Genomic DNA, 26,599 nt, shown 5'->3' on the forward strand with positions numbered 1-26,599 from the left:
ACAGATAGATTGCTGTGGAAGCAATGGAGCAGAAAGCCATTTCAAAAGCATCTAATTCCCTTTTTCACTAAATTTAAAGAGTGTAAAGACAGCATAGAGAATCACAGACACGTCCATTTAACTGAAGCCCGATGTGTGCTCATACTATCTACAAATGCACAATTATTCACTGTTTTCCTTCCGTCTGGCAGCCGTGTTTATGTTTATATAAGTGGGCTTTTTCTTCCCTTCATCATCTTCAATTTATATTCAGCTTGGTTGTGTTTTATCTCTTCCACATTCATCATAACTTTGACATGTTTGCACGTCTTCAGCCTTCAAAATCCATCCAGATGACGGCAAACTCAAACGATTTCTCCATTATTACATCTGACACACATCATCTGGGTTGCAAAGCTGGAACCATCGTCAACTTGATGCCTGCGGTTTGATTGGTGTCAGGATCTGTTGGAGTCCATAAATCCCAGAGGACAAATTACCCCTCAACAAGTCCGTAATGCCCCTCATATATTCCACGCGACACATCAATACTCTCCTTGAAGCTTTGTTGAAAGATTAGGTCTCTCGGGATGAAGACGCTCTCCGAAAGAGTTTCAGAAGTGTCCATCGACTTCACATTTCAAACAGTGAATCAAGGAGGGGAAGGAAATACTGCAAACAGTGGGTTGTGGTTTTTTACAGAGGCTGCATCTCTATTCTTCCCCTGATCAGCTGAGAAGCTGGCTGCAGGCTTCACAATGCTCATGAAAGTCAAGCAGCAGGAAAGACGTCCGTAAGAAATCCAAGCTTCACTGGTTTCGGACCGTCTGGATTTATCCTCATTCGAGCCCCAAAACACCTGTCCTTTTACCGGGTCTTTGTTGGAAAACTAACTAGCAAAACTACCGATAGCCAATGGTCAAAGAGAAGCGAGTATATACACAGCACACTTTTTAACGATCACTGGCTTTGTAGGAAAACCTCCGGCACAGCGTAGTGAATATGTATCGTCTCTTTGCTCGTCTCAACCCGCTGCCAAATTGCTGAATCTGTAAGCAGAGCAGAAAAGCAATTTCCAAGCATGGGATCGTTGTCTTTGATGCTCCTTTTTGGAGTCAAAAGCATTGTGGTGTTACATTAGGATTCAATGAGATCCATTTCAAGTCCGGGGAACATCGTGCCCCACATAAACACAGCTGATGGTAGCGGAGTCTAAAGGGGAAACACACACATATATCTGGCTGTAAATAAATCAAAACAAAGAAACAGAACACCAATTAAGACTCCTCTACTTCTTCCATTGGTCCACATTGTTGTGCTGCAATTCATCATGCCGCTGTCGGTGGGTATCAGCGGAGGGGCGCTGCTCTGCGAGGCTCATTTGTTTCGTGTTTACGTCGGAGAAACAAATGAGAAATGTCAAAACTCCTTCAAAACCAACCTGTCCTTTTGTTCGGTGAACGTCAAGGCAAGTGTTCCCTCGGAGAAATGATGGGTTTTGAACAGAACAGCCCATTTACCCTGACTGTCCGTCTGGTTTACAACAGTGCAATCTAACACAAGCATTCTCTGCTCGCGGAGAGAGAAACCTGTCCTGTTTCCATCTTCAAAAAGTCATGTCTCCGGTCCATCGGGCAGACGAATCGTGAGCTGGGGATGTTCTGTTTCATGATCTTCCCTTTGACATTTGGATACACTCTTTGGGCTGTCACCCCATTGACTCTCACTGCCTTTGCACCGAGTCTCATCTGAGGAGAAACAACAAACATTCCCTTTTTGTTTTCCGATCTTTAATGGAAAAGTAACATCAGAGTGAACAGTTTCTCTGTTCGCTTTAGCGGCTCCAAATTAGTGAGAATAAGCGGCAGACTTTTGTCTTCTATAAGGTCTTTTCAGAACTCTGTAGTGGAGATCTGGGTCACTTCCGATTGCAGGTCTTGCTGGATCCTCCTGGAGCGCGAGCTGTGCGGGACCCACTCCATGCCTAGTCATGCCGGCTTTTTCCCCGCGTCCGACGGAGCGCAGACGGACACCGGCTCCCTGGTGGTGTTGCGTCCTCGGGTCAGGCTGTGCTGCTCCACGTGGGTCCGGCAGGGAAGGCAGAAATCCCTGAAGCACCGCTTGAAATTCTCGTCCAGGAAGGCGTAGAGGACCGGGTTCAGGCTGCTGTTGGTGTAGCCCAAGGCGATGCAAAGGTGCCAGCTGGCGATCACGAAGGGGTTCCTGACGTCGATCTCCACCATGGTCTTCACGATGATGAAGATGTGGATGGGGGTCCAGCAGATGATGAAGGCGGCCACGATCACCAGGACCATCCGGGTGATTCGTCGCATGTTCCGGTCCTTCTCCTTGGAGCCGGAGAGCAGTCGGACGCTCTTCAGACGCAGGATCATCAGGCCGTAGCAGATGGTGATGACCAGCACCGGAACCACGAAGGCGAAGATGAAGACGCAGATCTTCGTCACCGTGTCCCAGTACCAGTCGGGGTCGGGGAACTTCAGCATGCACACGGTCTTACCTGGGAAAAGGATTTAGAAATGTGTGATGTATTTCAATAATTAAAAAATAACAAGGAAGGATCCAGTGAAATCTGTGAGAATTAGAAACCAGATGCATGTCTTTGAGGAAAGATGGGTAAAGTATAGAAGACTCTAATGAAGATGTATAGTATTAATATTGGATCTACTATTTTATTATCATAATAATTATAATTATTATATTATAATTATAATTATAATAATAATAATATAATTATAATAATATAATTATATTATTATAATTATAATTATAATAATATAATTATAATTATAATTATAATTATAATTATAATAATATAATTATAATTATAATTATAATAATATAATTATAATTATAATTATAATTATATTATTATAATTATAATTATAATAATATAATAACAATAATAAAATAGTAATATAATATAATTATAATAATAATATATTATATTATAATTATAATAATTATAATATAATTATAATTATTATATTATATTACTATTTTATTATTGTTATTATATTATTATTATTATTGTTGTTATTAATATTATTATTATTATTATTTCATCTCGGATTTGTCAACTGTTATGTAGTTCATTTATGTACCTAGAAGTGATGATTTTGTCATGTATGCTTTGTAAATAATTTCATAAAATGCAAATAAATAAATCCTGCTTGATGGAAAAATAATACATCTAATAATGTGTGACCTTCCTTCTATCCAGGAGGGATATAACATTTGAATATTATCCTGGGTTTGAAATGTTGTGTTTGGATTTCGCTGACTATGTATTACCGTTCTGAAGGTTTTTCCACTCACTCTGAGAACCCACGATGAATCCTTCAGGGGCCGGACTGCATACATAAACAATTTAGCCTTGCTTCTCCTTTTGTTTGACATAAAAGCTCAGATAAAAGTTCCAAGAAACAGAATAAATGATCTTCTACGGTTTAATCATGCAGGACAAAACATGTTGACGCTCTTTTCTTCAGGTGTCTGTCCTCAAGCACGTTAGTGAGGTTTCAGTTAGTCAGAGGGCTCAGCTAATCCTGGAGGACGGTTACAAGTTATTTAAGGACTTTAAGGAACAATGCAACACCAGCTCACCGTTATCCTTCACTTTAGTCACAGCCATGACCATGATGGGCACCCCGATCGCCGAGGACAGAACCCAGATCAGCACGTTGATCATCTTGGCCTTGACCGGAGTCCGAAACCCGAGCGCCCTGACGGGGTGGCACACGGCCACGTAGCGGTCCACGCTCATCATGGTCAGCGTGAAGATGCTGGTGAACATGTTGTAGTAGTCGATGGCGATGATGAGCTTGCACAGGACCTCCCCGAACGGCCAGGTGTTCATGAGGTAGTTGGCGCTCTGGAAGGGCAGCGTGCTGGTGGCCAGGGCGTCGGCGAGGGCCAGGTTGAAGATGTAGATGTTTGTGGCCGTCTTCATCTTGGTGTATCTGGTCGAGATCGCAGAGGAGAGATAGTGTTTGGAGAAAGAGCAGCTGAGTGTTAAAGGCTGTGGGATCTGGTTTATCCCCCTCATGCTATAGATCTGCAACTCGATTATCCCATTTGTAAATGAGTGATTTGAGATAATTGCTATAAGTGGCCGGAGATCTTGCAGCCTACATGCACGAAAAGCACGAGAGAGTTGTGAAAAGACAGACTGAATTCATGTATATTATATGTGCTGGGGCTGAGCTTCTCCTTCAGTTTGTGAGGACGATGTGTTTTATCTTGTTCTAGAATAAATAATAATGGCTATCAGCGCTGAATTCATTATTATTTGGAAGAGTTTTTTGCTTATTGAGGTCAGAATTGTTCCTCTGAGGCATAAGGAAGCTTCTCTCCACAGAAACCATTACCTCTTTGCCCTTTAGTGGTCTGCTAACACACTCTTCTAAGTCTGCTTAGCATGGAAGGTGTAAACTTCTGTCACTGAATACATGATGCAAGACCAGACGGAGGCAGATGGAGGAATCACTCACACCAGCCAGTCATGGCGTTTTTTAACATAAAAAACATAACAAGTTTTTCTAGCTACAGTCACTTGATTCAAAACAAACAAGCTTTCATCAATAGCTGTAAAACATATGTCAAATAAAAAGGTCAGCTCTTGTAAACTAAACACTAGGAACGTAACCGTTTCATTGGCATTCTTAGCCGTTAGCTTGCGTTAGCTGCAGCTAGCCTCGCTGGGCCAACATCCAGAGGAGGCCTGTTGTTGTTGTTGTTGCTGTTTACGGGGTAAACAACCTCCATGCCCCCCACCTATCTCTTGACTGCGACCAAGATATCCTGAACCACCGGCTGCAGCACGACATCCGCATCCTCACAGAGAAGCTGAGTAGAGTCAACGAGAGCCTGGCTCAGAGACTAGCCGCCCGAGCCAACTTCGACCAGACCATCGCAGAGACCCAGGCTGCGTACACCAAGACCAAAGTCATCTGATCACTGCTGCCTGAGGCCTGCTGCTGCACTGCTCTGCTACACTGCTCTGTGGTAATCCTACCTGCTGCCTCACTGCTGCCTGAGGCCTGCTGCTGCACTGCTCTGCTACACTGCTCTGTGGTAATCCTACCTGCTGCCTCACTGCTGCCTGAGGCCTGCTGCTGCACTGCTCTGCTACACTGCTCTGTGGTAATCCTACCTGCTGCCTCACTGCTGCCTGAGGCCTGCTGCTGCACTGCTCTGCTACACTGCTCTGTGGTAATCCTACCTGCTGCCTCACTGTTGCCTGAGGCCTGCTGCTACACTGCTCTGTGGTAATTCTATCTGCTGCTTCACTGCTGCTTGCTGCCTATAGCGTGCTGCTACACTGCTCTAACACTCATGTAGACTATGGACTAACAAGTCCGTGACTGTGGATATACAACTTGTGGGTGAGTGTGACCTAACTTATCCAGCTAACTGTGCTAACTGTTAGCAGCAACTTTTTTTTTCCTCGAACCTAGCATGGCCTGCCTCAAACTATTCAATGTCCTCCTTCTCCTTGCTTTCCTCCTTACTGTCTCGCCCCCCTCATCAGTTGCGCACATGGGGAAGTTGATATTCTTCGACCCCCCTCATTTGCCTGACCATCAAACTGACTCAGTCAACATCTATAATAGAGACTTGGCTTCCCTGCTGTTTACACTGTCTCTGGGGTCACCATCAATTGTAAACATTACTATTCCTCCTCTGTCTTCATGTTATGTTATGAGTCTTCTCAGCAATATGATTATTTTACCTTCTAATCTTCCTACACTTGACAAATGTAAACACAATGACTCATCCTCCCTTTGCCGTGCTCTGATTGTGTTACTACTCATAATCTCTGGTAATGTTCATGTTAACCCTGGTCCTTTTGATACTGTTCCCCCCCTCAATGGTTTTCAGTCACATGATCTCTGTTTCCATGATTTTTGTGTTAGAAACAATATGGGTTTTCTGCATGTAAATGTAAGAAGCTTGGTGCCAAAAATGGACCAACTTAAAGTCTGGGTGGAATCCTCCAATCCCCATGTCCTTGTCCTGACTGAGACATGGCTCCGTAATTCTGTCTCCTATCCTGATACCAACATTAATGGCTATAATCTATTCCGCCAAGACAGATCATCTAAAGGTGGAGGAGTAGCAATCTACTCTAAAGAACAACTACACTGCTCAGTGGTACTTGCCAAGTCTATTCCGAAACAGTTTGATCTCTTGATCATTCAGATAAGGCTATCGAATAATTTTTGTATTACAGTGGCCGGCTGTTATCGCCCCCCCTCAGCCCCTGCATGTACTCTTGAGGCTCTTAGTAGAGCACTGGCACCTTTCACTAAGTCTGAGCTTGTTCTGCTTGGTGATCTCAATTGGGACATGCTTAGGCCTCCTGAGAAAGTCATACAGCAGTTAGACTCCCTTAATCTCCAGCAAATCATCACCCAACCAACCAGGCTCAACTCCAACTGTCCGGAGAAAGCTACCTTGCTGGATGTAATTCTTACTAACACTCCCCATATGTATCAATCTGGTGTGTTCTGCAGCGACCTCAGTGACCACTGTTTTATAGCCTGCATTCGCAAAAACATCGCCACCAAACAGCCCATTACCATCAGCATTAAGCGCTGTCTAAAGCATTTTAACACCCAAGCTTTCCTCCATGACCTGGCCAATATTAACTGGCACAGAGTCAGCCTGGTTCCCTCTGTGAATGATGCGTGGTCTCTGTTCAAAGACCAGCTTAGTGCTGTGGTCAATAAGCATGCCCCCCTCAAGAAACAACGGTTGAAAAATCGTCACAGCCCCTGGTTCACACAAGAGCTCACATCTCTTCTCCATCAAAAGAATGCTGCATGGAGAAAAGCCCGTCTATCAAAGTCTCCCACAGACTTCCTCAGATTCCGGCAACTCCGCAATAAGGCTACACAAGCCGTACGCCAGGCCAAATCTGGTTACTTCAAGGCTCAATTCACACAATGTAGCTCCGATCCCAGTGCTTTCTGGAAAACAGTAAGAAAACTTCAGAACAAGCCCTCAGCCATGCCTGTTTCACTCAAAGTCAATGATCTTGTCATCTCAGATAAGACTGCAATGGCAGATACTTTCAATAGTCACTTTGTAAAGTCTGGCTTTGTCTTTGAGAACACACTGTCCAAAGGCCCTACTATATCGCCTTCCACAGCCCATAGTCTTCTAAGCCCCCCACACCTGCACCCTCCCACACACAGCTTCTCCTTTCGGCCTCTTACAGAGGGGGAGGTTTTAAAGGAACTGTCTGCTCTAGACCCCAAAAAATCAGCTGGGTCTGACAACCTTCCCGCATTTTTTATTAAAACTGCAGCTCCCATCATTGCAGCACCCATAACCAAACTCTTCAATCACTCATTCCATACGGCTGAAATACCCTTTGACTGGAAAGAAGCCATCGTCCTGCCCTTGTTTAAAGGTGGTGAGCAGTCAGATCCAAATAGCTACAGACCCATCTCCATCCTGCCCTGTGTGTCCAAGGTATTTGAGAAGCTTGTGAACAATCAGCTCACTAACTATCTTAATACTTTTGGTATACTCTCTGACGCACAGTCTGGGTTCCGCGCTGGGTATGGGTGCACAACAGCCACTTTAAAGGTATTAAATGACATTACATCCACGCTAGACACCAAACAACATTGTGCTGCTATTTTCATTGACCTTGCAAAGGCCTTTGACACTGTTGACCATCCCACCCTCATCAGCAGGCTGAGTAGTATTGGGGTCATAGGTCACTCGCTGGCTTGGTTCTCTCACTATCTATCTCACCGGGTGCAACGCGTAAGGTTCGATAACTCACTCTCTCACTCCCTCTCTGTCACAAAGGGTGTTCCTCAAGGTTCTATACTTGGCCCATCACTGTTCTCCATCTATATCAATAACATTCCCCTAGCTGCTGGCAATTCACTCATTCACCTTTATGCCGATGACACCATCTTATATGCCTCTGGTCCTTCTCCCTCCTCTGTCCAATCCACGCTCCAGGATAGCTTTCTCCAGGTACAACATGCCTTTACACAACTGAAACTGTCACTCAACACAACTAAGACAAAAGCCATGTGGTTTCATCGGAAGGGTGTACCCTCTCCGTCTCCCTTAAACATCTCCACCTGTGAGGGGGCAATCTTGGAGCAAGTCTCCACCTACAAATACCTGGGTATCTGGTTAGACACTACAATATGTTTTTCACATCACATCTCCCAGTTACAGTCTAAGGTGCGGGCTAAACTTGGTTTCCTTTACCGCCACCGCCACTCTTTCACTTCCTCTTCTAAACTCACGCTTATAAAAATGACTATTCTCCCCACACTTGATTTCGGTGACACTATCTATAGAACTGCCTCTAAGGGCACTCTTGCTAAACTGGACACACTCTATCACTCTGCCATCCGTTTTGCTACAAACGCCCCCCTAAATACTCATCACTGCAGTCTTTACTCTCTGGTAAATTGGCCATCGCTTCATACTCGTCGTCATATTCACTGGCTCACTCTCATTTACAAGACCATCCTTCATCAGACACCCCCCTATTTGTCCCGCCTGCTGCATCGTCTACCTACCACATATAACACTCGGTCCTCTCTTCGCATCCTGCTAACAACCCCTCAAACTAGATCCTCACTCGGCCTTGCATCATTCCAGTCAGCTGCTGCCACAGACTGGAACGCACTACAAACACACCTCAAACTGGTCACTTTCATTTCCATTCCGGCCTTCAAACACTCCATCTCACACCATCTCACTGATCCCTGCAAGTGTTTCCCCTCCGTCTAATCCTTCAGCTCAGTCTCCCATTTGTGCACCTAGGCCCGCTGATTTAATGGTTTTAATGATTTTGTATAACCAATCCTTGTTTTCTATGTCTTTGTATGTTTTTTAAGTGTCACCTATTTTTGTTTTATGTCAGGCCATCTTTGTAAATAAGAACTTGTTCTTAATGATCTGCCTGGTAAAATAAAGGTAAAATAAAAAAATAAAAAAAAAAGCTTGGCTGATTTTCCTAGAAGATATACACAATATAACATGCAATGGCAGCAGAAGAGAACCAACATTTCATTAAGATATAATGTTGAATACACTTCATGATTATGTTTCCAATTTTAAAGAAGTGGCTGAATGAATGGTAGATTGCGCAACACCCCATGTTTCACATTGGAATGGCAAAAAAGAAAATGAGAATTCATTTCAGTGTTTTAATCTTTGCTCTGTTTCATTAGAATAAACCCCAAGCCTCTCGAAGGACACAGAGACACTTTTCATACCCTTCTAAGGATAAAGTTATTGGTCTTAATGGAGCCAGGCCACCACTGAGAGGCTGACTTCTATCTTAACACAATGCATCTCGTCGGTGGACTGGATTACATGCTTGAGAGCTGTAAGCACTAGAGATTAGAGAGAACACCAAAGGTTGGTCTCAGTCTTTTTTAAGGTCCTGTCCTGGATTTGATTTTGCCCGGTCACGACTAAGATTGCGTGGATCTTACTCAATCCGTTTAAGCGTGCTTTGTCTTTGATTGGATGTCAGACTCCCTGCTTCAAATGCAAGCAATCAATTTCATGTTTGGACAATTCTCACACTAAATTCACGTCTGCATGACATTTTAAGACATTTCTCGTCATACAATAAGACATAAATACATGTACTGTGTATAGTAAATGGTCCAGAGAGAGAGGAAAACTGAGGGAGATCTTTGGTTTTCTGTCGGCGTTTAGTTTAAGAGGGATTTGCCGATCAATTGGCAGAAACCCAATGCTTAGCATGGTTCATTTTTAAGTGTGTAATGAAGTGTGGGATTTGAATATCTCTCAAATCCTCAAAGTTGGTTATTGTCTCGGTCTCAATATCCTTTGACTTTGCCTTAAAGCAGTAGTACCATGTCTTCAATTGATAAAATGTGATCCTATCAGAAGAGCAGAGCAGCAGATTCTCTAACAAGTCACTTTATGGAAGACTTACAATATAAACAGCAGTGGATTTAGTCAGAGATAAGTGGCTCTACCCTGTTCTAATGTGACCCTGTTGTGCAAATGTGTTGTATTTGTGAATTCTCAACTCATGCCACACCTTGGTTAAATGTTGACGTCTATCATTTGACAATTAGGAGAGTTGGTACCCTGGTGTTTTATTAGCGATCAAACTGTGTGCTGACATTTTGTCTCATCTATTAAATCAGTTTGATGAGGACTCAGAAAGTATAACCCCCACTGCTGACGAAGACCCTCTGCCGTTATTCACCGTCAGTTTATTGGCTGCTAGGAACCCGTTACCAGGGAGCTGCAGGATCCATAATATGACTGGTGTTATTGGGACACTTAAAGGACCTTGAGCCCCATCAGGATCTGATTTACTGATATATAAGGAAGGTGGGGGGGTTCTAACATAATCCCACCAGGAGCAACCTCCTTGTATTTCAAAATTGGATCTCTGGGGGGGGGGGGGTTGATGAATAGCCACTGTTTTTTTGCTAAGCTGATGGTCACGTGCTAACACCAACATGAAATCAAATTTAAGCTGTCAGGGAGCAAGAGCCATGGACAGCAAATCAAATGTTTAGCTCTGTAATGTGGGCGCTACCAACGGACTGCCTTTCTCTTTTCCGCTCTGTCCTTTTAGCTGACATTTGAACACTTTTTGATGGATTGGCGTCATTAAAAGTAAGATGAATTAGCCATTAGCAGTGCGAACGGATCACTGAATTACTTCGATGCTAAAGGCAAGACTGTTAGGCAACTTCTGAAGCCTCTTTTTCTTCTGTTTCTTAGCAGGATCATGGGTGATGGATATCGCATATAAGGATATCAGCCTTAGGTTTAAGTCACATATTTTAATAAGTAGAATTAGAGGATAAGAAGCTCTTTATTATGCATCTGTTCGGCGATTACGATTCCCAGTCCAAGCCACGACTGACCGAGCCACTGCCGGACCAGTGACGGACCAGTGACGGACACATACTGCATGTCTTTCATGTATTTTGATGTAGAAATGACTCTGAGAAGGTGAAGGACTTTGGTTCCTGCAGTGTCTACGTCTGTAATTTCCAGATGGTATTAATACCCTCTTGAATGATGAGTTAAATCCCTGAAGGATCCATTGATTCCTCACCTCCTGTTGGTGCTTGGTATTGTCATCAAAGCGTTTTCTGCTTGTGTCAAACATGTCTACCCTTTCCTATTGTCTGTCTAAGGTCTAGCTTTGTCAGTCTGCAACACACAGGTGGTCTTGACTCTGTTGCACACATTTCATAATCTAGCAAAAGGAAACGGCGAAGTCAGCCGCTTTGGTTTTGATCTTCCCCTCAGACCTTTGATCATCGTAATCCGTTTCATGTATTAGTTTCGCTGTTTGTGCAAGAAAGCATAATATCACTGTGATGATGTAGAACTGCACCACTCATAGAGGGCTAGTATTCTGATCAAGTTACCAAACAGTTATCCGTTTGCTTCTGCAGCTCAGTCTGTTTGAAGCCTTTGATTAAGCACCTTAAGCCTGGCTTTCCACATGGGCCGAGGATTAGTGTGTGTTTACCGCCGGAGTCACTTTGAGAATTGAAGTGTGATTCAAAATAAGTCTTGTGATCTGAACTGACAAGAAAGGCCCGCACACAATGACTCCTGCACCTCCTCCCAACTGGCTCTTAAAGCCCACAATTTACAGCAATTTGTACAACAATCTGGGGACTAGAAACAAAACGGTTTAAAGGGGAGTCAAAATAAAGCAAGTCTGCAGTCTCTCGGGGTTTGTTTGTGCAGAAAAGTGCTGCAAATCATCAGAAATAATTGGAAAAGGAAGAAGGTAGGTGTAGCTTTTATGGCCCCAAGATAATATATATCAAGATGGTTGGATTATGAGCATGCCAAAGAACCAGTGGGCCTTAAAGAAGGCAAACAGTTCCTTTACTTGGACGCTGTTTTTAATGCCATCATGCAGGAACCCGGAGCTCCTCTTCTCAGGAGCTGACAACCGCATTACAAGTCTTTCTTTTCACACCGAGCAGTGACAGAAACTGTGACAGCAAAACTTGTTCTGCCATTTCCATCGCACAGCTCATCCTGAGGTTCATGTTCTGGTTAATTGATTCGTGTACGATTCAGATAAAGCAGGAAATACACATCTGTTTAGCTCGGCTGGCAGAAGCAATTATGTGTCAAGAACGTCCTTTTTCTCGTTGCTGTGAGCAACGGTTTTCACACTTGTCCACTTTCTCTCTTAATGTTGGTTTTCCCGGCAGCGTAGACATGGCTGTCGAATCCTCTCCTCCTCACACGAGTCGTTTAGTGCCACGTCAGAAGGAAATAAAGACTCAAAGCAGCTGTGATGTGTAGCCTCCTCTGATGGACGCGAGTATTGACCATCTTGACCTCTTGGGTTTTGTACACCATTTCAATTATTTTTTTGGCAGGGAACCTAGATAGATTACCATTGATCACCTGGTGTCGTTGATCTAACGATGCTAGCTCAGCACAATGTAAATCCCATGTAATTAGCATAGTTACATAGAAGGGACTTCACTGAGTGTTGACCAGATCTATAGAGCTGTGAAGGCAGTAAGAATGGATTTAATGCATCAGTAAGTAAAACTGTTAATATGCGTAAAGACCTGAATGTAGTCCTTTCCTAGCATCGTAGCTTAGCATTTTCTAAGTAAGTTTGTTCCTCTGTACAGGCGATAGCTAACAATGAATACATTCAATACACCTGACTCTGACATTTAAGCCCTCTGAAAAGCTAACTAGCTAGGTAACACAACCTGATATGAAAGGTGAAATAACAGAAATCACTGATAGCTACATCTCCCTATTCTGACATCTCCCTATTCTGACATCTTCCTATTCCGACAGTCTACACAGGCGCGTCGGGGCATCGTCTGTCTTTCATTTTTGTTTGTGTGTCTTTTGAACATATTCAGTTTATTTTGTATAATATAATACAGCCTGTTGTTGTAATGGATGCACTGACTGGTTGACACTCAATTTCGTTGTTGTCCGATCGCCCTGCATCCGATCTGCAAGGGAGTCGCTCAAAGACAGCTAAAGCTATGCAAGCCATCGAGGCTGCTCCCAATTCTGCGGAGCTGTAGGCCGGAGCTGACGGGATGACGATGGAGAGACTTGGAGGGGCAGTGGCGGTGGATTCGGGAGGGCTATCAGAAGCGTCCATGACGGAGGAGGGGAGCCCTGCGTGTCTGACAGTGTCAACTACCGCTCTGAATGCTTCTACTTAAGTGGAGCTATGCAGACCCAACGCACCATGTCGGGATGTTTGAAAAAAAAGTAAAGGGCCGCTACTCCGACAATTAGACGTCAATGTCGGAGTAGAGGTATGTCAGAATAGCAGCATGTAACCAGCTACATGCTACATTTAGCCATAAAGGTACATCAACTACAGGATATGTTTCATCTATTGGACACTGCCTAGCAATTCAACACTGCCTAGCAATTCAACTCCTGCAACTGTAGCTAGCCAACGAAGCTAGCTGGCTAATGATAGTTAGAAGTAAACACACATACAGTTATACCATACTCAAAACTTAGCTCGATTAATGGGTAGGAGGCCACATTTTTCAGTGATAGCCGAAGCTTATACTGTTACAGTGGTACACAGTTTATGGGATGGATGGATTTTATTACCTTCATCTTTGAGGGTTTGAAAAGTGCTATACGTTTAAATATGTATTCGGACTTTTACTAGCAAGTGTAGTTTTATCAATACAGATAGCTTGATTGAGCTCGCTGGAAGGCTATGGTTGTTAAGCTACTATTGTTTTCGAGAAAATATGCTACACACACACACACACACACACACCCACACCCACACCCACACCCACACCCACACACACACACACACACACACACACATACACTCACACACTGACTCTGACAAACACTGCTGGGTGAGACAGAAGACAAGCTGTGAGACACTGCAGCCATGTTGACTCAGCCCAGGAAAAAAACAGACTGACACACACACACACACACACACACACACACACACACACACACACACACACACACACACACACACACACACACACACACATGCTAATGGCAACTGGCTACGATTTTTTCAGCCAAATGTTCAATATTCCTCAAGCTGTGACGACTGATTTATCCTTCTGTCTTCACCAAAACATGTACACTACATTATGTTGAATCATGTTATTATTTCAGACTATTTACAGCATGAGAATCCTGTCTGAAGTCACAGGCGTATCCTCTTTATAGCCACCTTTATCCCTAATAACTCCTCCTGCCTCCCGGCATACATCATCAGAATGAGTGTACAGAATAACGGGATATAATCCGATGTCATGTGATCTATTCGGAAGATGATTTGGTCCAAAAACTGATGCTTCTCTGCATGTTTACCAAAACACAACACTTAAATACAAATGTAATTCCTCAAATATTAGAATTACAGGTTGTGTTTTTTTCCACAAAATACCGATATAAACAATGAGATTTTGGTCCAAGATCTGCTTTCTTGGTATAAATGGAATCATAATCCTTGAAAATCTGAATAAAACACCAACAGATAGATTTGTAACAATGGCAACAGGCTCATATTTTCAGCCGAATTTCTCCTCCGTAAGGAAACGAATACAAACTAAATATAAGTCCTGCAGTTTTATGTTTTTGTTACCTAATAATTCCTTAATTAAGAACAGAACAATAACTCAAGATAAGAAGCTGTGTTAAGAATCCCCCCCCCCCCTCTCTCTCTCTCTCTCTCTCTCTCTCTCTCTCACAAACACACACACACACACACACACACACATAAAATACCATCAAACACTATACAGGAAATGTGTCCAAGATATGGAACCAAAATCCCCCATAAACCATCGTTTGACTCGGAGCAGAAATGGAGGCCACCTGATAATACATCGAGAGCACTGAGGCAGGTGTTATCTGACAGGTGAGGCAGCAGGACGGGGGATCTGAGGAAGAGGAAGATAAGAGGAGTTGAAGCCCCGTCCTCTCCGGACCGAAGTGTCTCTGTCACTCCACAGCGGAGAGATGAGCTATGCAGCCTGTGTCCATGCGAGCGCCTCTATCCAGGAATCTGAGGGGAGGGTTTGCTCCATCCGTAAGCTGAGCGATGTTGAAGGAATGCATAAATCATACAGGGGTGATTTCAGATGGGCTTTAATACCTGCTGAAAACAGTGGTCAAGTAAGGTGTTTCCAGCAGATAACATCATGAATTGTATATCTCTGAATGGGCCTTTGGGTTGTAATCAGTGTTGAAATGATTGGGGAAACCCAGAGATCATTCAAGGGTTTTTCTTTGAGAATAAGAATCAAATAATAGCTTGTTAAGTCTACCGGATGTGTTTAGGTGCTTTAAAATGGGCTTTTGGTTGGTATTCAATGCTAGAATGATCAGGCAATCGACACCTGTCACCTGTTGCAACCAGTCATCACTTCAAGTTATATATTGGGAACAAACATATCACACAATTTCTGTTGTCAGCTTTAACAATGTACAGGTTTGATGATTTTCTCTGTTCAATATCATCAGAGTATTAAATATAAATGGGTGTTTTGTGAGACAGGTTCCACTAGTTCTGTCTCAAGATAAGACAAGATAAGAAGTACTTTATTGATCCTAAACTGGAATATGTTTGCGTGGCAGCAGCATGAATCAAAACAAGGCATTACACATCAGTAGAAATTAAAAGAGTAGAAATAAAGAAAGAGAAGCGATGGAGCGGAGAGCTGGCTGGCTGGCAGAGAGCTCTCTGGCTGGCAGAGCTCTCTGCCAGAGAGCGTGTTATTGCAGCAGGAATGTTTCCTGTGTCTGTCCTTGTGACGGAGGTTATTTACTGCAAACACAGTTGCTTTGTTATTTGGCGATCTTTGAATGTATACAAGGGTGAGTTATAATTTGTTAAATACCAAACCGGCTCTGTCGAAACTCAGGCAGGCTGATTCACTGGTGATATTGGAAAGAGGAGCTAGAAAATCTAGACTCAAGGTCATCGAGCACCCACATCTCAGTCTGCCTCTGTTAGGAGAGGACTCTTTAAAGTAGAGACTCTACATACTGATATACACCTGCACAACAGCAGGAGAGGACTCTTTAAAGTAGAGACTCTACATACTGATATACACCTGAACATCAGCAGGAGAGGACTCTTTAAAGTAGAGACGCTACATACTGATATACACCTGAACATCAGCAGGAGAGGACTCTTTAAAGTAGAGACGCTACATACTGATATACACCAGAACATCAGCAGGAGAGGACTCTTTAAAGTAGAGACTACATACTGATATACACCTGAACATCAGCAGGAGAGAACTCTTTAAAGTAGAGACCCTACATACTGGTATACACCTGAACATCAGCAGGAGAGGACTCTTTAAAGTAGAGACACTACATACTGATATACACCTGAACATCAGCAGGAGAGGACTCTTTAAAGTAGAGACTCTACATACTGATATACACCTGAACATCAGCAGGAGAGGACTCTTTAAAGTAGAGACCCTACATACTGATATACACCTGAACATCAGCAGGAGAGGACTCTTTAAAGTAGAGACACTACATACTGATATACACCTGAACATCAGCAGGAGAGGACTCTTTAAAGTAGAGACTCTACATACTGATATACACCTGAACATCAGCAGGAGAGGACTCTTTAAAGTAGAGACACTACATACTGATATACACCTGAACATCAGCAGGAGAGGACTCTTTAAAGTAGAGACTCTACATACTGATATACACCTGAACATCAGCAGGAGAGGACTCTTTAAAGTAGAGACACTACATACTGATATACACCTGAACATCAGCAGGAGAGTACTCTTTAAAGTAGAGACACTACATACTGATATACACCTGAACATCAGCAGGAGAGGACTCTTTAAAGTAGAGACGCTACATACTGATATACACCTGAACATCAGCAGGAGAGGACTCTTTAAAGTAGAGACTCTACATACTGATACACACCTGAACATCAGCAGGAGAGGACTCTTTAAAGTAGAGACTCTACATACTGATATACACCTGAACATCAGCAGGAGAGGACTCTTTAAAGTAGAGACACTACATACTGATATACACCTGAACATCAGCAGGAGAGGACTCTTTAAAGTAGAGACTCTACATACTGATATACACCTGAACATCAGCAGGAGAGGACTCTTTAAAGTAGAGACACTACATACTGATATACACCTGAACATCAGCAGGAGAGGACTCTTTAAAGTACAGACTCTACATTAATGTAGATCATTGTTCGGTGGATCACAGAAAGGTTGAAAAGCTACAGAAATATGAACGAGGACTAAATGAAGTGAATTACAGCTCTAGATCTTTGTTCTTCTCTGAGTGCGCTCCCTCCAGAGTGTGCAGATGTTCCGCAGGAGATTATGTATTCTGTCTTGGATGGTTAATGCTCTCAGTCTCTCCTCCGCCTCGTCTCTGTTCGCCTTGCATCAGTGATGAGTCCTCTCACTCACAAACACTCACCAGACGAAGGATGGCTGTTTGATTCACTGCCTCGTCCCCGAGCTCCCATCCATCTCCTCCCTGCGTCCTTATTTCCCTCCCTGCCTTCTTTTACTTGTCTTTCTCCTTGTTTGGCCAATTATTTTCACTCCCAAGTCCTGTATGGAAAATGATATGCAGCGTTGTAAATATTTATGACTTTCTTTCTTGGTTTAATGGCCAAAACTTGCAGCTTGCTTGTGGCTCTTTCCATGTTGCATATATTGAGTCGTCTTGAGGTTTATCTTGTAGCGATGTTTGTGAAGATGATGAAGAAGTCCCCGGAGACACCAGCTTGTATATAATAAGGTTTATTACAAACAGCATAGTATCATACACCAACACGGGCAATACCAGGTTCCCTGAGCCAATTGTGGAAGTCGCCCGAACTCTCTTTGTGCATACACTTTATAGGAGAAAATGTGTGTGCGTGTCCAAAGTGTGGGTGCTCACAGGAGGTGATCAATGACAATGTATGCCCCACTAAAGTGACACGTATCCGTTCCTAAGGCCCCCTGACGTATCCAGATGTTGTTATGCAACCTCCTGTTACCCAACATTCTTCCTACCCAACCTATGACCTCAGAGAGTACCTTACTTTGCATATGAACAGATTTAATACACCAGTCTCTTCTCTCTCCATTTCATTGCGTATTTTAAAGTAAAGCAACCGTTTAGATTGCAGCATTTACTATCCAAAAACTGCAAATACACAACTCTGTAAGAAGCTTAAAAAACAACGGAGACCAGGGGACACTAAAGAGAGACGCACACAGCCGGAGCCCAGGGGACACTAAAGAGAGACGCACACAGCTGGAGACCAGGGGACACTAAAGAGAGACGCACACAGCTGGACAGCTGGAGACCAGGGGACACTAAAGAGAGACGCACACAGCTGGAGACCAGGGGACACTAAAGAGAGACGCACACAGCCGGAGCCCAGGGGACACTAAAGAGAGATGCACACAGCCGGAGCCCAGGGGACACTAAAGAGAGATGCACACAGCTGGAGACCAGGGGACACTTAAGAGAGACGCACACAGCCGGAGCCCAGGGGACACTAAAGAGAGACGCACACAGCCGGAGACCAGGGGACACTAAAGAGAGACGCACACAGCTGGAGACCAGGGGACACTAAAGAGAGACGCACACAGCTGGAGACCAGGGGACACTAAAGAGAGACGCACACCGCTGGAGACCAGGGGACACTAAAGAGAGACGCACACAGCTGGAGACCAGGGGACACTAAAGAGAGACGCACACAGCTGGAGCCCAGGGGACACTAAAGAGAGACGCACACAGCCGGAGACCAGGGGACACTAAAGAGAGACGCACACAGCTGGAGACCAGGGGACACTAAAGAGAGACGCACACAGCTGGAGACCAGGGGACACTAAAGAGAGACGCACACAGCTGGAGACCAGGGGACACTAAAGAGAGACGCACACAGCTGGAGACCAGGGGACACTAAAGAGAGACGCACACAGCTGGAGACCAGGGAACACTAAAGAGAGACGCACACAGCTGGAGACCAGGGGACACTAAAGAGAGACGCACACAGCTGGAGACCAGGGGACACTAAAGAAAGACGCACACAGCTGGAGACCAGGGGACACTATAGAGAGACGCACACAGCTGGAGACCAGAGGACACTAAAGAGAGACGCACACAGCTGGAGACCAGGGGACACTAAAGAGAGACGCACACAGCTGGAGACCAGGGGACACTAAAGAGAGACGCACACAGCTGGAGACCAGGGGACACTAAAGAAAGACGCACACAGCTGGAGACCAGGGGACACTAAAGAAAGATGCACACAGCTGGAGACTAGTGTCCCTAGCCGTGTGTGTCTCTCTTTAGTGTCCCCTGGTCTCCAGCTGTGTGCGTCTCTCTTGAGTGTCCCCTGGTCTCCAGCTGTGTGCGTCTCTCTTTAGTGTCCCCTGGTCTCCGTTGTGTTGGAGCTTCTTGCAGCGTTTGGTTTCTGCAGCTTTCAGTAAACTGCTCATGTTTCCTCTGCTGAAAGTTCTCTAGATGCTGCATGTGTTGAAGAGCTGCTGCAGATGTTTCTGCATCGTTTCTGAAGCTGAAGTTCGTTCTTCCTGAGGGAAGTGTTTGCACCTGTTGACCACCTTACCTTTTACCCTGTAGTGTCAGGCTGTTTATCCCTTTCTGTTTTCCTTCCCAAATGACCTGCTTTTTTAATTTGCCGGCCCAGCTGCAGCAATTAATGCTCCAGTTGATATTGGCGGGGAGAACACGTATACGGAGAGTGTTTGAGATTAGTATAATTAACATGATGAGAGCTCCTGCCGCCTCGAGACGCTTTTTTTCCTGATAAGCAAACAGGTCAGGGCTGGATGGCTTCAGGGAAAATGACAGGGGGGGTTTTATCTGGTGACAATGTGAGTGTCAGCTTTATTATAATGCCTTTAGAGCTGAAGCTGGGACCTGACAATCCTACTGAGAACATGCACTAATGCACAACATCTGTTCAGTGTTTTGGCCTCAAATAACTTACTTTACATATTTAAACACTAAATGTTGTTTTAAGCACTCTAATCCCAGCTGATTCTGGGACTGTCACTAACCCTTTTAGCTGAAGACTTGCCCATGTTGTTCCTCCGTGTGGAAATAATGACAGGACAATCTCATGCTTTATGCAGGGAGGCTTGTTTGTGATGCACGCAGTTCACACACACTGCAGACTGGTTTGCAAGCAAGCATGGCTCCACCTTCCCAACTCACACTGGTAGAGACTAATGTGCAATCAACCAGGCTGACGATGGGGAGACCAGTGCTAATGCAACATTCAGACCCCATCCTAAGGTGTACATATATGTATATGCATTACATTCATACAGGTTCCTGCAGAAAAGTATAACAATAATGACCTATTTCTTTGAGCAAATGGTGTAGAAAATCTCAGTGTCAAGCCGCAAGGATTAATTGATTTATTGATTAGTTAATTAGTTAAAAGACTAAGAAGTAATAGGAAATTGCTTTGGTATTAAATCATTATGCATTAATAAAAACAATGTTGAGCCTTGTAAAGTTTAAATGTAATGCTTTTCTTTCTTTTGTATCAAATTAAAGTGGATATTATGATTTTGCATCGACAAACGGCGTCACCTCGGACTGGGAGGTCATTTTTTACGATTTTCTGACATCTTATACGTCAAAAGACACATCTATGTTCATAATCAGCAGACTAATAATAATTCTAAGTTGCTGCCCCTACATCAGAGATATTTTGTATATTTAAAGCATCATTTTGAGAATACTTTCATAAATGGTGCAAATAGCAACAGACAAAACAAGCTTGAAACTTATGATAGCATTTTAAATGAGTAAACCTGTCCTGAGGAATCCTCCTGAACCCTTCTGCTTCACACTCTACTTTATTCTCCATTACATTTGCATAAAACTGGAATCTGTCTTTGGCACTGGAAAATAAAGCAACTGTCAACACTTGCAGCCCAACATGCACATCATACTATGCATGGTATTGTCTGACAGTCACACTTAATTACACTAAAATGACATTAAAACCAGTGCTTTCAGATTTCCCATCAGATGTTGCTCTAACTGGTGCTTCCAATCAATGTCCGCGCTTCTAATGCCTGTAATGAAACACAGAGTTTATTACCTGACCACCCCGTACATCACGAGCACGTTTCCCAGCAGCCCCACCACGCAGATGACGGAGTACAGAGCCGTGATGGAGATGGCGATGATCAGCCCCGCGGCGCTGCGTGGCCCGGCAACCGGAGGCTCGGTGTCGTTGTTCGGCAGGAAACCCTCGTCCGGGAAGGTGACATTGTAGGGGATGACCGAGTAGAGGTCGGACAGGGAGAGCTGCGCCCCGGGGACCGTGTACGGCTCCATGCTGCTGGAAACGTACTTTCACAATTGAAAAAGAAGGGGAAAGGTCCGAAAGGAGGATGACAGGTGGAGGAGTGGATGAGTTCCCCCCCAAAACGCGCAGAAGAATCAGGCTGTGCGTAAAAAGGGTTGAGAGGGTTTCCAGTGTTTCTATCCAGTTAAAGAGGCAGGTCAGTTCAGAGTGTGTGAGTGTGTGTGTGAGTGCACTCACTGTGTGTTCACCTCTTATACTCCACGAGACCCCCACCGCCTTTTATACCCGCGCCTCAACGTCAAAGCTGCGCGTTGATGTGCGTCAAACTGAGAGTCGAGCGAGGGATGCAGAGTGGTGAGAGACTTCATGCAGAAATATCAGGTTTGATTTATTTTTATGCAAAGATCCATTTGGAGGGTTTTGCTTCCATTACATGTCTTATGAAACAAAGTTTATTTTGTAAATATCATTTTTCTCTGAATAGTTTTTAGTAATCTCAGAATCCAGATTTTTTTCTATAAATTTCAGAATTTTTCTCAGAAATAAAAAATGTTTCTTATTTTTTCCTGACATTTTTTAAATTGGGAAATTTCTCAGAAAATATTTTTGTTTCTGAAAATCTCAACATTTTGGCTTTTTTCTCAGATTTAAAACAAATGTTGTTTTTCACATAGAATATGTTTTTCTAGGAATTCTCAGATTTTTACATTTTTCTCCAAATCCCAAAAATATAATTGATTTTTTTTTCAAAAATTCTTTAAATGCAGACTTTCAGATTGCTAACATGCTAGTGTTAGCAATCTGAAACTGGGATCAATAAAGTACTTCTATCTAGAGCTACTTCCTTTCGTCCTCTGCGATGCCAGGCTGTGATAATCATACTATATTTCCCTGCTGAATAAAACAGCACGATGGATTATTGATAACATCCGGTTGGGGAAACAAGCCTTTTATTTCGTAGATTGTTCCAGTGAAACAAGTATTCACTTTGAACTCCAAAACAAATAGTCTTTTGAACATGCACGGAGCGATCACACGGCTGAGTTGTGGTGTGCACTCGGCCTGCTGCACTTAGATGTCTTTATCAGAGGTAAATCTCAGAAGGTCTCCTGTAGGAATGGGTTTGCAGGGTTCCACCTTTAGCTCTGCTATCCGTCTCGTCTCATTTGCTTGCTGCTGTGATCCTGTGTCTGTAGATGAACTCTGCTATATTTCCTTTATGTTCATCAGTGCTGGCATGTTGAAGCAGACGTGCACGTTCTACTCCCCCCACTGGAGGTTGAATCTTTGAATCCATTTGTTCCTTTACTTCAGCCACTTAATCAGCGCCATTGTTATTGAAGCAGCTCGAGCAGCTCCATTCACCATGCAGCTTTGATTTGTCCCATGTGTTTGAGGTAAGAGGAGGGCAAAGGGAACAGGGTTGTGTGATTCTGCAGGAGTTATCAGACAGGTATAGTGAAGAGACACAGGAGGCATATAGGGAACACGCCTGTTAGCAAATGCACGTAAGACACAACCTGAGAAAGGTACCCCATATTTGTGCGAAAGAAACCAAAGTTGATTCATTTCTGTCCGAAAAATGTGTGCAGATTGTGGGATCACATCTCACTCCATCAATAAATGCTGTTATCTTAACTCCTCTAATGGATGCTTTTTACTCTCTTGCCATTTATTCTTCTTACATTTCCATTTCTCTCTCTGTGTCACAATAGCCTGAGGAGGTTTTGCCCATTAGCGAATTGTTTGGGGGGTTGTCAGACATTCCGGTGAAAATCCTGCATCAGAGCGAAGCTGAAAATAATAGTGTCTTCACGTCTTAAAGCTGCTGAGTCATATATTGCACCTCTAGCAACAAATAAATCCAGAGCTCAGGTTCCTTTACTTCCTCTCCAGAAAAAAGGAGAGTAAAAGAAAGGGGTCAGAAATCTCAGTGACATCCATCCCCTATTTATTCTCCGTAAGCTGTCTCTGCCGTCTGACCAGACATCTGACCCCATCTCCATATCTCTGGACTCAGTAAACCCTTTCTGACCAGCAGAGATATTGTTTCCTATCACTTTAACATTTTACGGGGAGAATCTGCATTTTGGTTTGAGGGGGCACGCTCACAGAAGACCAACAGAAATAGAAAGTTATATTCAACATTACAGATTCAGTTTTAATTGACATTCATCTTATTTCTGTACATGTTATTCTCGTTAGTGAACATCCAATTAAAAGCAGCCTCTGTCGGCCGTCTCTCATTAGCTGCTGCACTTCCTAACACCCCGAGTGTCTTCACACATCATGCCTCCTTCCCTCTCCGTCCTCAGGGTTGATCAAGGTGAGCGTGGAGGATTTGAGGATTGTCTCTCAGGCGAACAAAAGCGGCATTGATCCTGAACGCCCTTCTCCCGCTCATCCACGCGGATCCCAAGTGCCTCCTGGGAAATGAAATGCTTAGCAGACAATTACTTCCTCCGCTCGAAACCACACGTGTCATTAGGAGGTTCAGATCACTCACCTTAACCCCACCGCCCACACACACACACACACACACACACACACACACACACACATCCTTTGGATCTTTATTGTCCACCACACTTCACCTCCTTTCAGAGCGTGAGATAACTTCTCCTTCTTTGTGTAATTCATCTGTTTGTCCAGAAAGCCTCTCTGACATTTAATTAGTCTCTCTCTGAAGTTCACTTTGCGTTTGCTTTATTCTTTCTGCAGCCCCTCTGAAGATATTCCACCTTGCAGTTCTTAATTACTTCTTGGAGGAGAAATTTCCTCCAAACTCTGATTAATTATTCTCTGTGTTGGACAATCCACAGGTTCTTTCAGTCGCTCTGCATTCTCTGCCAAGCTGCACAACAATGGGACTCAATCCCAGCAATAAATGGAGGACAGGCCACAGTTTAAAGGGGCCATATTGAGCTAATTTCCAGGTTTATTTAGGAGTATTTGGAGCCTCTACTGCGACATGTTTCCATGCTTTAATGGCCAAAAAGGATGAGTGTTCTTAATTATAACTTGTAATGGAGTCTTTTTATAATCAATGTGTAATTATCTAGCTTGATTAAAGGACACTTAACCCCTGATCATGTAGCTGCTCTGCATGAAAGTTACTCAGTGGCTTTTCACTGGGCAACTTCAGTTCCTGAACCAATACATGCAGCATGGAGTCGCTGAAAAGAGGCATGGATAATTAAAAAAGCAAGCACTCCAACACGCAGTTGTTAGAGTTCAGCCTACCACAGTTCCTCTGTTGCCCCTGCAGGGAAAAGAAACCCCAGATGAAAACAGAGTGTGCTGATTCCTGAGGAACACTCTGGACTGTTGAATGTCAGGGTGCATCTCAGCCCTGGTGGCATCAGTCTTTTCCCCACACTGTCTCGGTCAAAGGGGGAGAGCTGCCAACCTGAGGCTAATCCTGCACCTGTAGACTTCAGCGTCAATAATTAATGTGTGAAGCTGCATAAGTTATGTGGAAATAACATACTCCTGATTCACAATTCTTTCTCAGAACTAAAAAAATAGATTTTCATTTTTTTCTGAAATTCTTAAAATCCGGACATTTCTCACAAAACATTTTCGTTTCTGAAATTCTCAACATTTTGTCTTTTTTCTCAGGATTTTGAGAATATATATATATATTTTAACTAAATAATTTCACCTTCTTTCTCAGATTAAAAACAAAACACACTTGTTCTTGTAGAATACTTTTCTTTTTTTATAAAACTCTTTAAATTCAGACTTTTTACTTCATTCCTGTTAATACACAGAAAGTCAGTGTGTCAAATTTGATCCTATATGCACTAAAACATACAATGTCAATTGGGTAAAGTTCCAATGGAGTAAAGGAAAGCATTTTACAATGTCTATAGTGTGTCAGTCATTTTCACCCAGGCTGTTTGGGACCAGATGACTGTACCACAGAAAACCTGAACAAGTCACTTTAAAACGAGCCTTGCCTGGCCTCTGGTTTCAGACAGAGGGTGAAAAGCGATGCTGCAGCATAGGCAGTAAGAGACAGATAAAGGAGACGTCTGGGAAGAATCCCCCCCCCCCCCCTGTCCTGGAAGTTTTTGGAACTGCTGAATAGTTAGTATTTCTGTGAGCTGTGATCTCGGCTGCTGTTGACTGTCTCGCTGCAGGAACAGGGCATTTATTTTAAATCAATGACTGGATTTTTAGTTCAGCGGCGGTAAAGCTGAGCTGCTCTCTCTCTCTCTGTTTACTGAATACATCATTGTTGATTCACAGAGCAGAAACACTGCAGGCAATTAACCGGAGCTCCGGCTGTTCAACGCTCTATAGGTGTTCACCTCAAATGAGGGGAGTGGATTCTGGTCGGCTGGTTCCTGAAGAACACCGGATTGCTATCCTGTGTTCTACTGAATACATATGTAAGTATGACTAGGTTTCATTTAATGTCACTGATTGTGTTTTCTGGTTGAGATTCCAAAACTGATTTGTTACTCTAAATACGGTTCAACATGTTTGACATAATGTAACTCCTGGTTGTTTATGTCAAATCAAGTGAGGTTTTTATTTCATTTAATATTCTGTTTTCGATTTATTTACCACTTACATTTTATATACCCAATTATTTCCCTAGCACTATTGTATTTCAGTGTTTCATTTAATATGAATTTACTTTTATTGTAATTTCAATTTTTTATTTAATTTTGTTTAAAAGTTGTATTATTTCTTATCATTTATTTTACTTCTTAATCATGTCTAAGTATTATCCCTATTTTTTTAAATAAATCCTTTTGCTATCCAAATATATTTAAATATTATATATATTTTTAAAAAGTATACTCTCTATTATTTATTGGAGAGGCAGTGGACTAAAGACACTTCATCTGTAATGCATCTGCATACAGCCCCTTGGATGTGTTGATTCAGTATGGGATGCATGTCTCTGAACACATCTCCTCTAGCCGTTACTCCTCTCTCTGTAAAATACCCTGGATATAACCCCCCCCCCCCCTTCATGGTGCAGCAGGTGCTCTTCTCCCTCTCTGCTGTTCAGCTGCAGATCGAGAGCTCTCCTCTCTCTTCCTGGAAGCGTCTTCATCGGCAGGTGGCAGATGGAGGCTGAGGAGGGAGGCGTCCAGACACATCATCTGCTGCCTGGTTTCCCCTCACACTCTCAGAGGAGCTGGATCTGTTTAGTGCCGGGACATATGGTCCCTGCTGCTGGACTCACGCTCTACTCTGTCCAGCTGAGCGGCTATTTAC

At 43.4% G+C, this 26,599-nt stretch overlaps 1 protein-coding gene across 1 annotated transcript; it reads right to left on the minus strand.

The window, feature by feature from the left end:
* Positions 1-1,967: 1,967 nt before the first annotated feature.
* On the minus strand, positions 1,968-21,519 carry oprd1a (opioid receptor, delta 1a). Its single transcript, XM_063899503.1, has 3 exons — positions 21,152-21,519; positions 3,604-3,959; positions 1,968-2,497 (listed from the first exon to the last, which is right to left on the minus strand). The coding sequence occupies exons 1-3, from the start codon at positions 21,388-21,390 to the stop codon at positions 1,968-1,970; spliced, it is 1,125 nt and encodes a 374-aa protein (XP_063755573.1). The 5' UTR covers positions 21,391-21,519.
* Positions 21,520-26,599: the final 5,080 nt, after the last annotated feature.

The sequence above is a fragment of the Eleginops maclovinus genome, chromosome 13 (genome assembly GCF_036324505.1).
Source record: "Eleginops maclovinus isolate JMC-PN-2008 ecotype Puerto Natales chromosome 13, JC_Emac_rtc_rv5, whole genome shotgun sequence".
Lineage (NCBI taxonomy): Eukaryota > Metazoa > Chordata > Actinopteri > Perciformes > Eleginopidae > Eleginops > Eleginops maclovinus.

Coding starts and splice junctions, on each gene's coding strand:
- oprd1a (XM_063899503.1), bottom strand. CDS start 21,390: ATGGAGCCGTACACGGTCCCCGGGGCGCAGCTCTCCCTGTCCGACCTC. Junction 3,960..21,151: donor GTGATGTACGGGGTGGTCAG/GTAATAAACTCT, acceptor GATCTCGACCAG/ATACACCAAGATGAAGACGG. Junction 2,498..3,603: donor GACTAAAGTGAAGGATAACG/GTGAGCTGGTGT, acceptor TCCTTTTCCCAG/GTAAGACCGTGTGCATGCTG.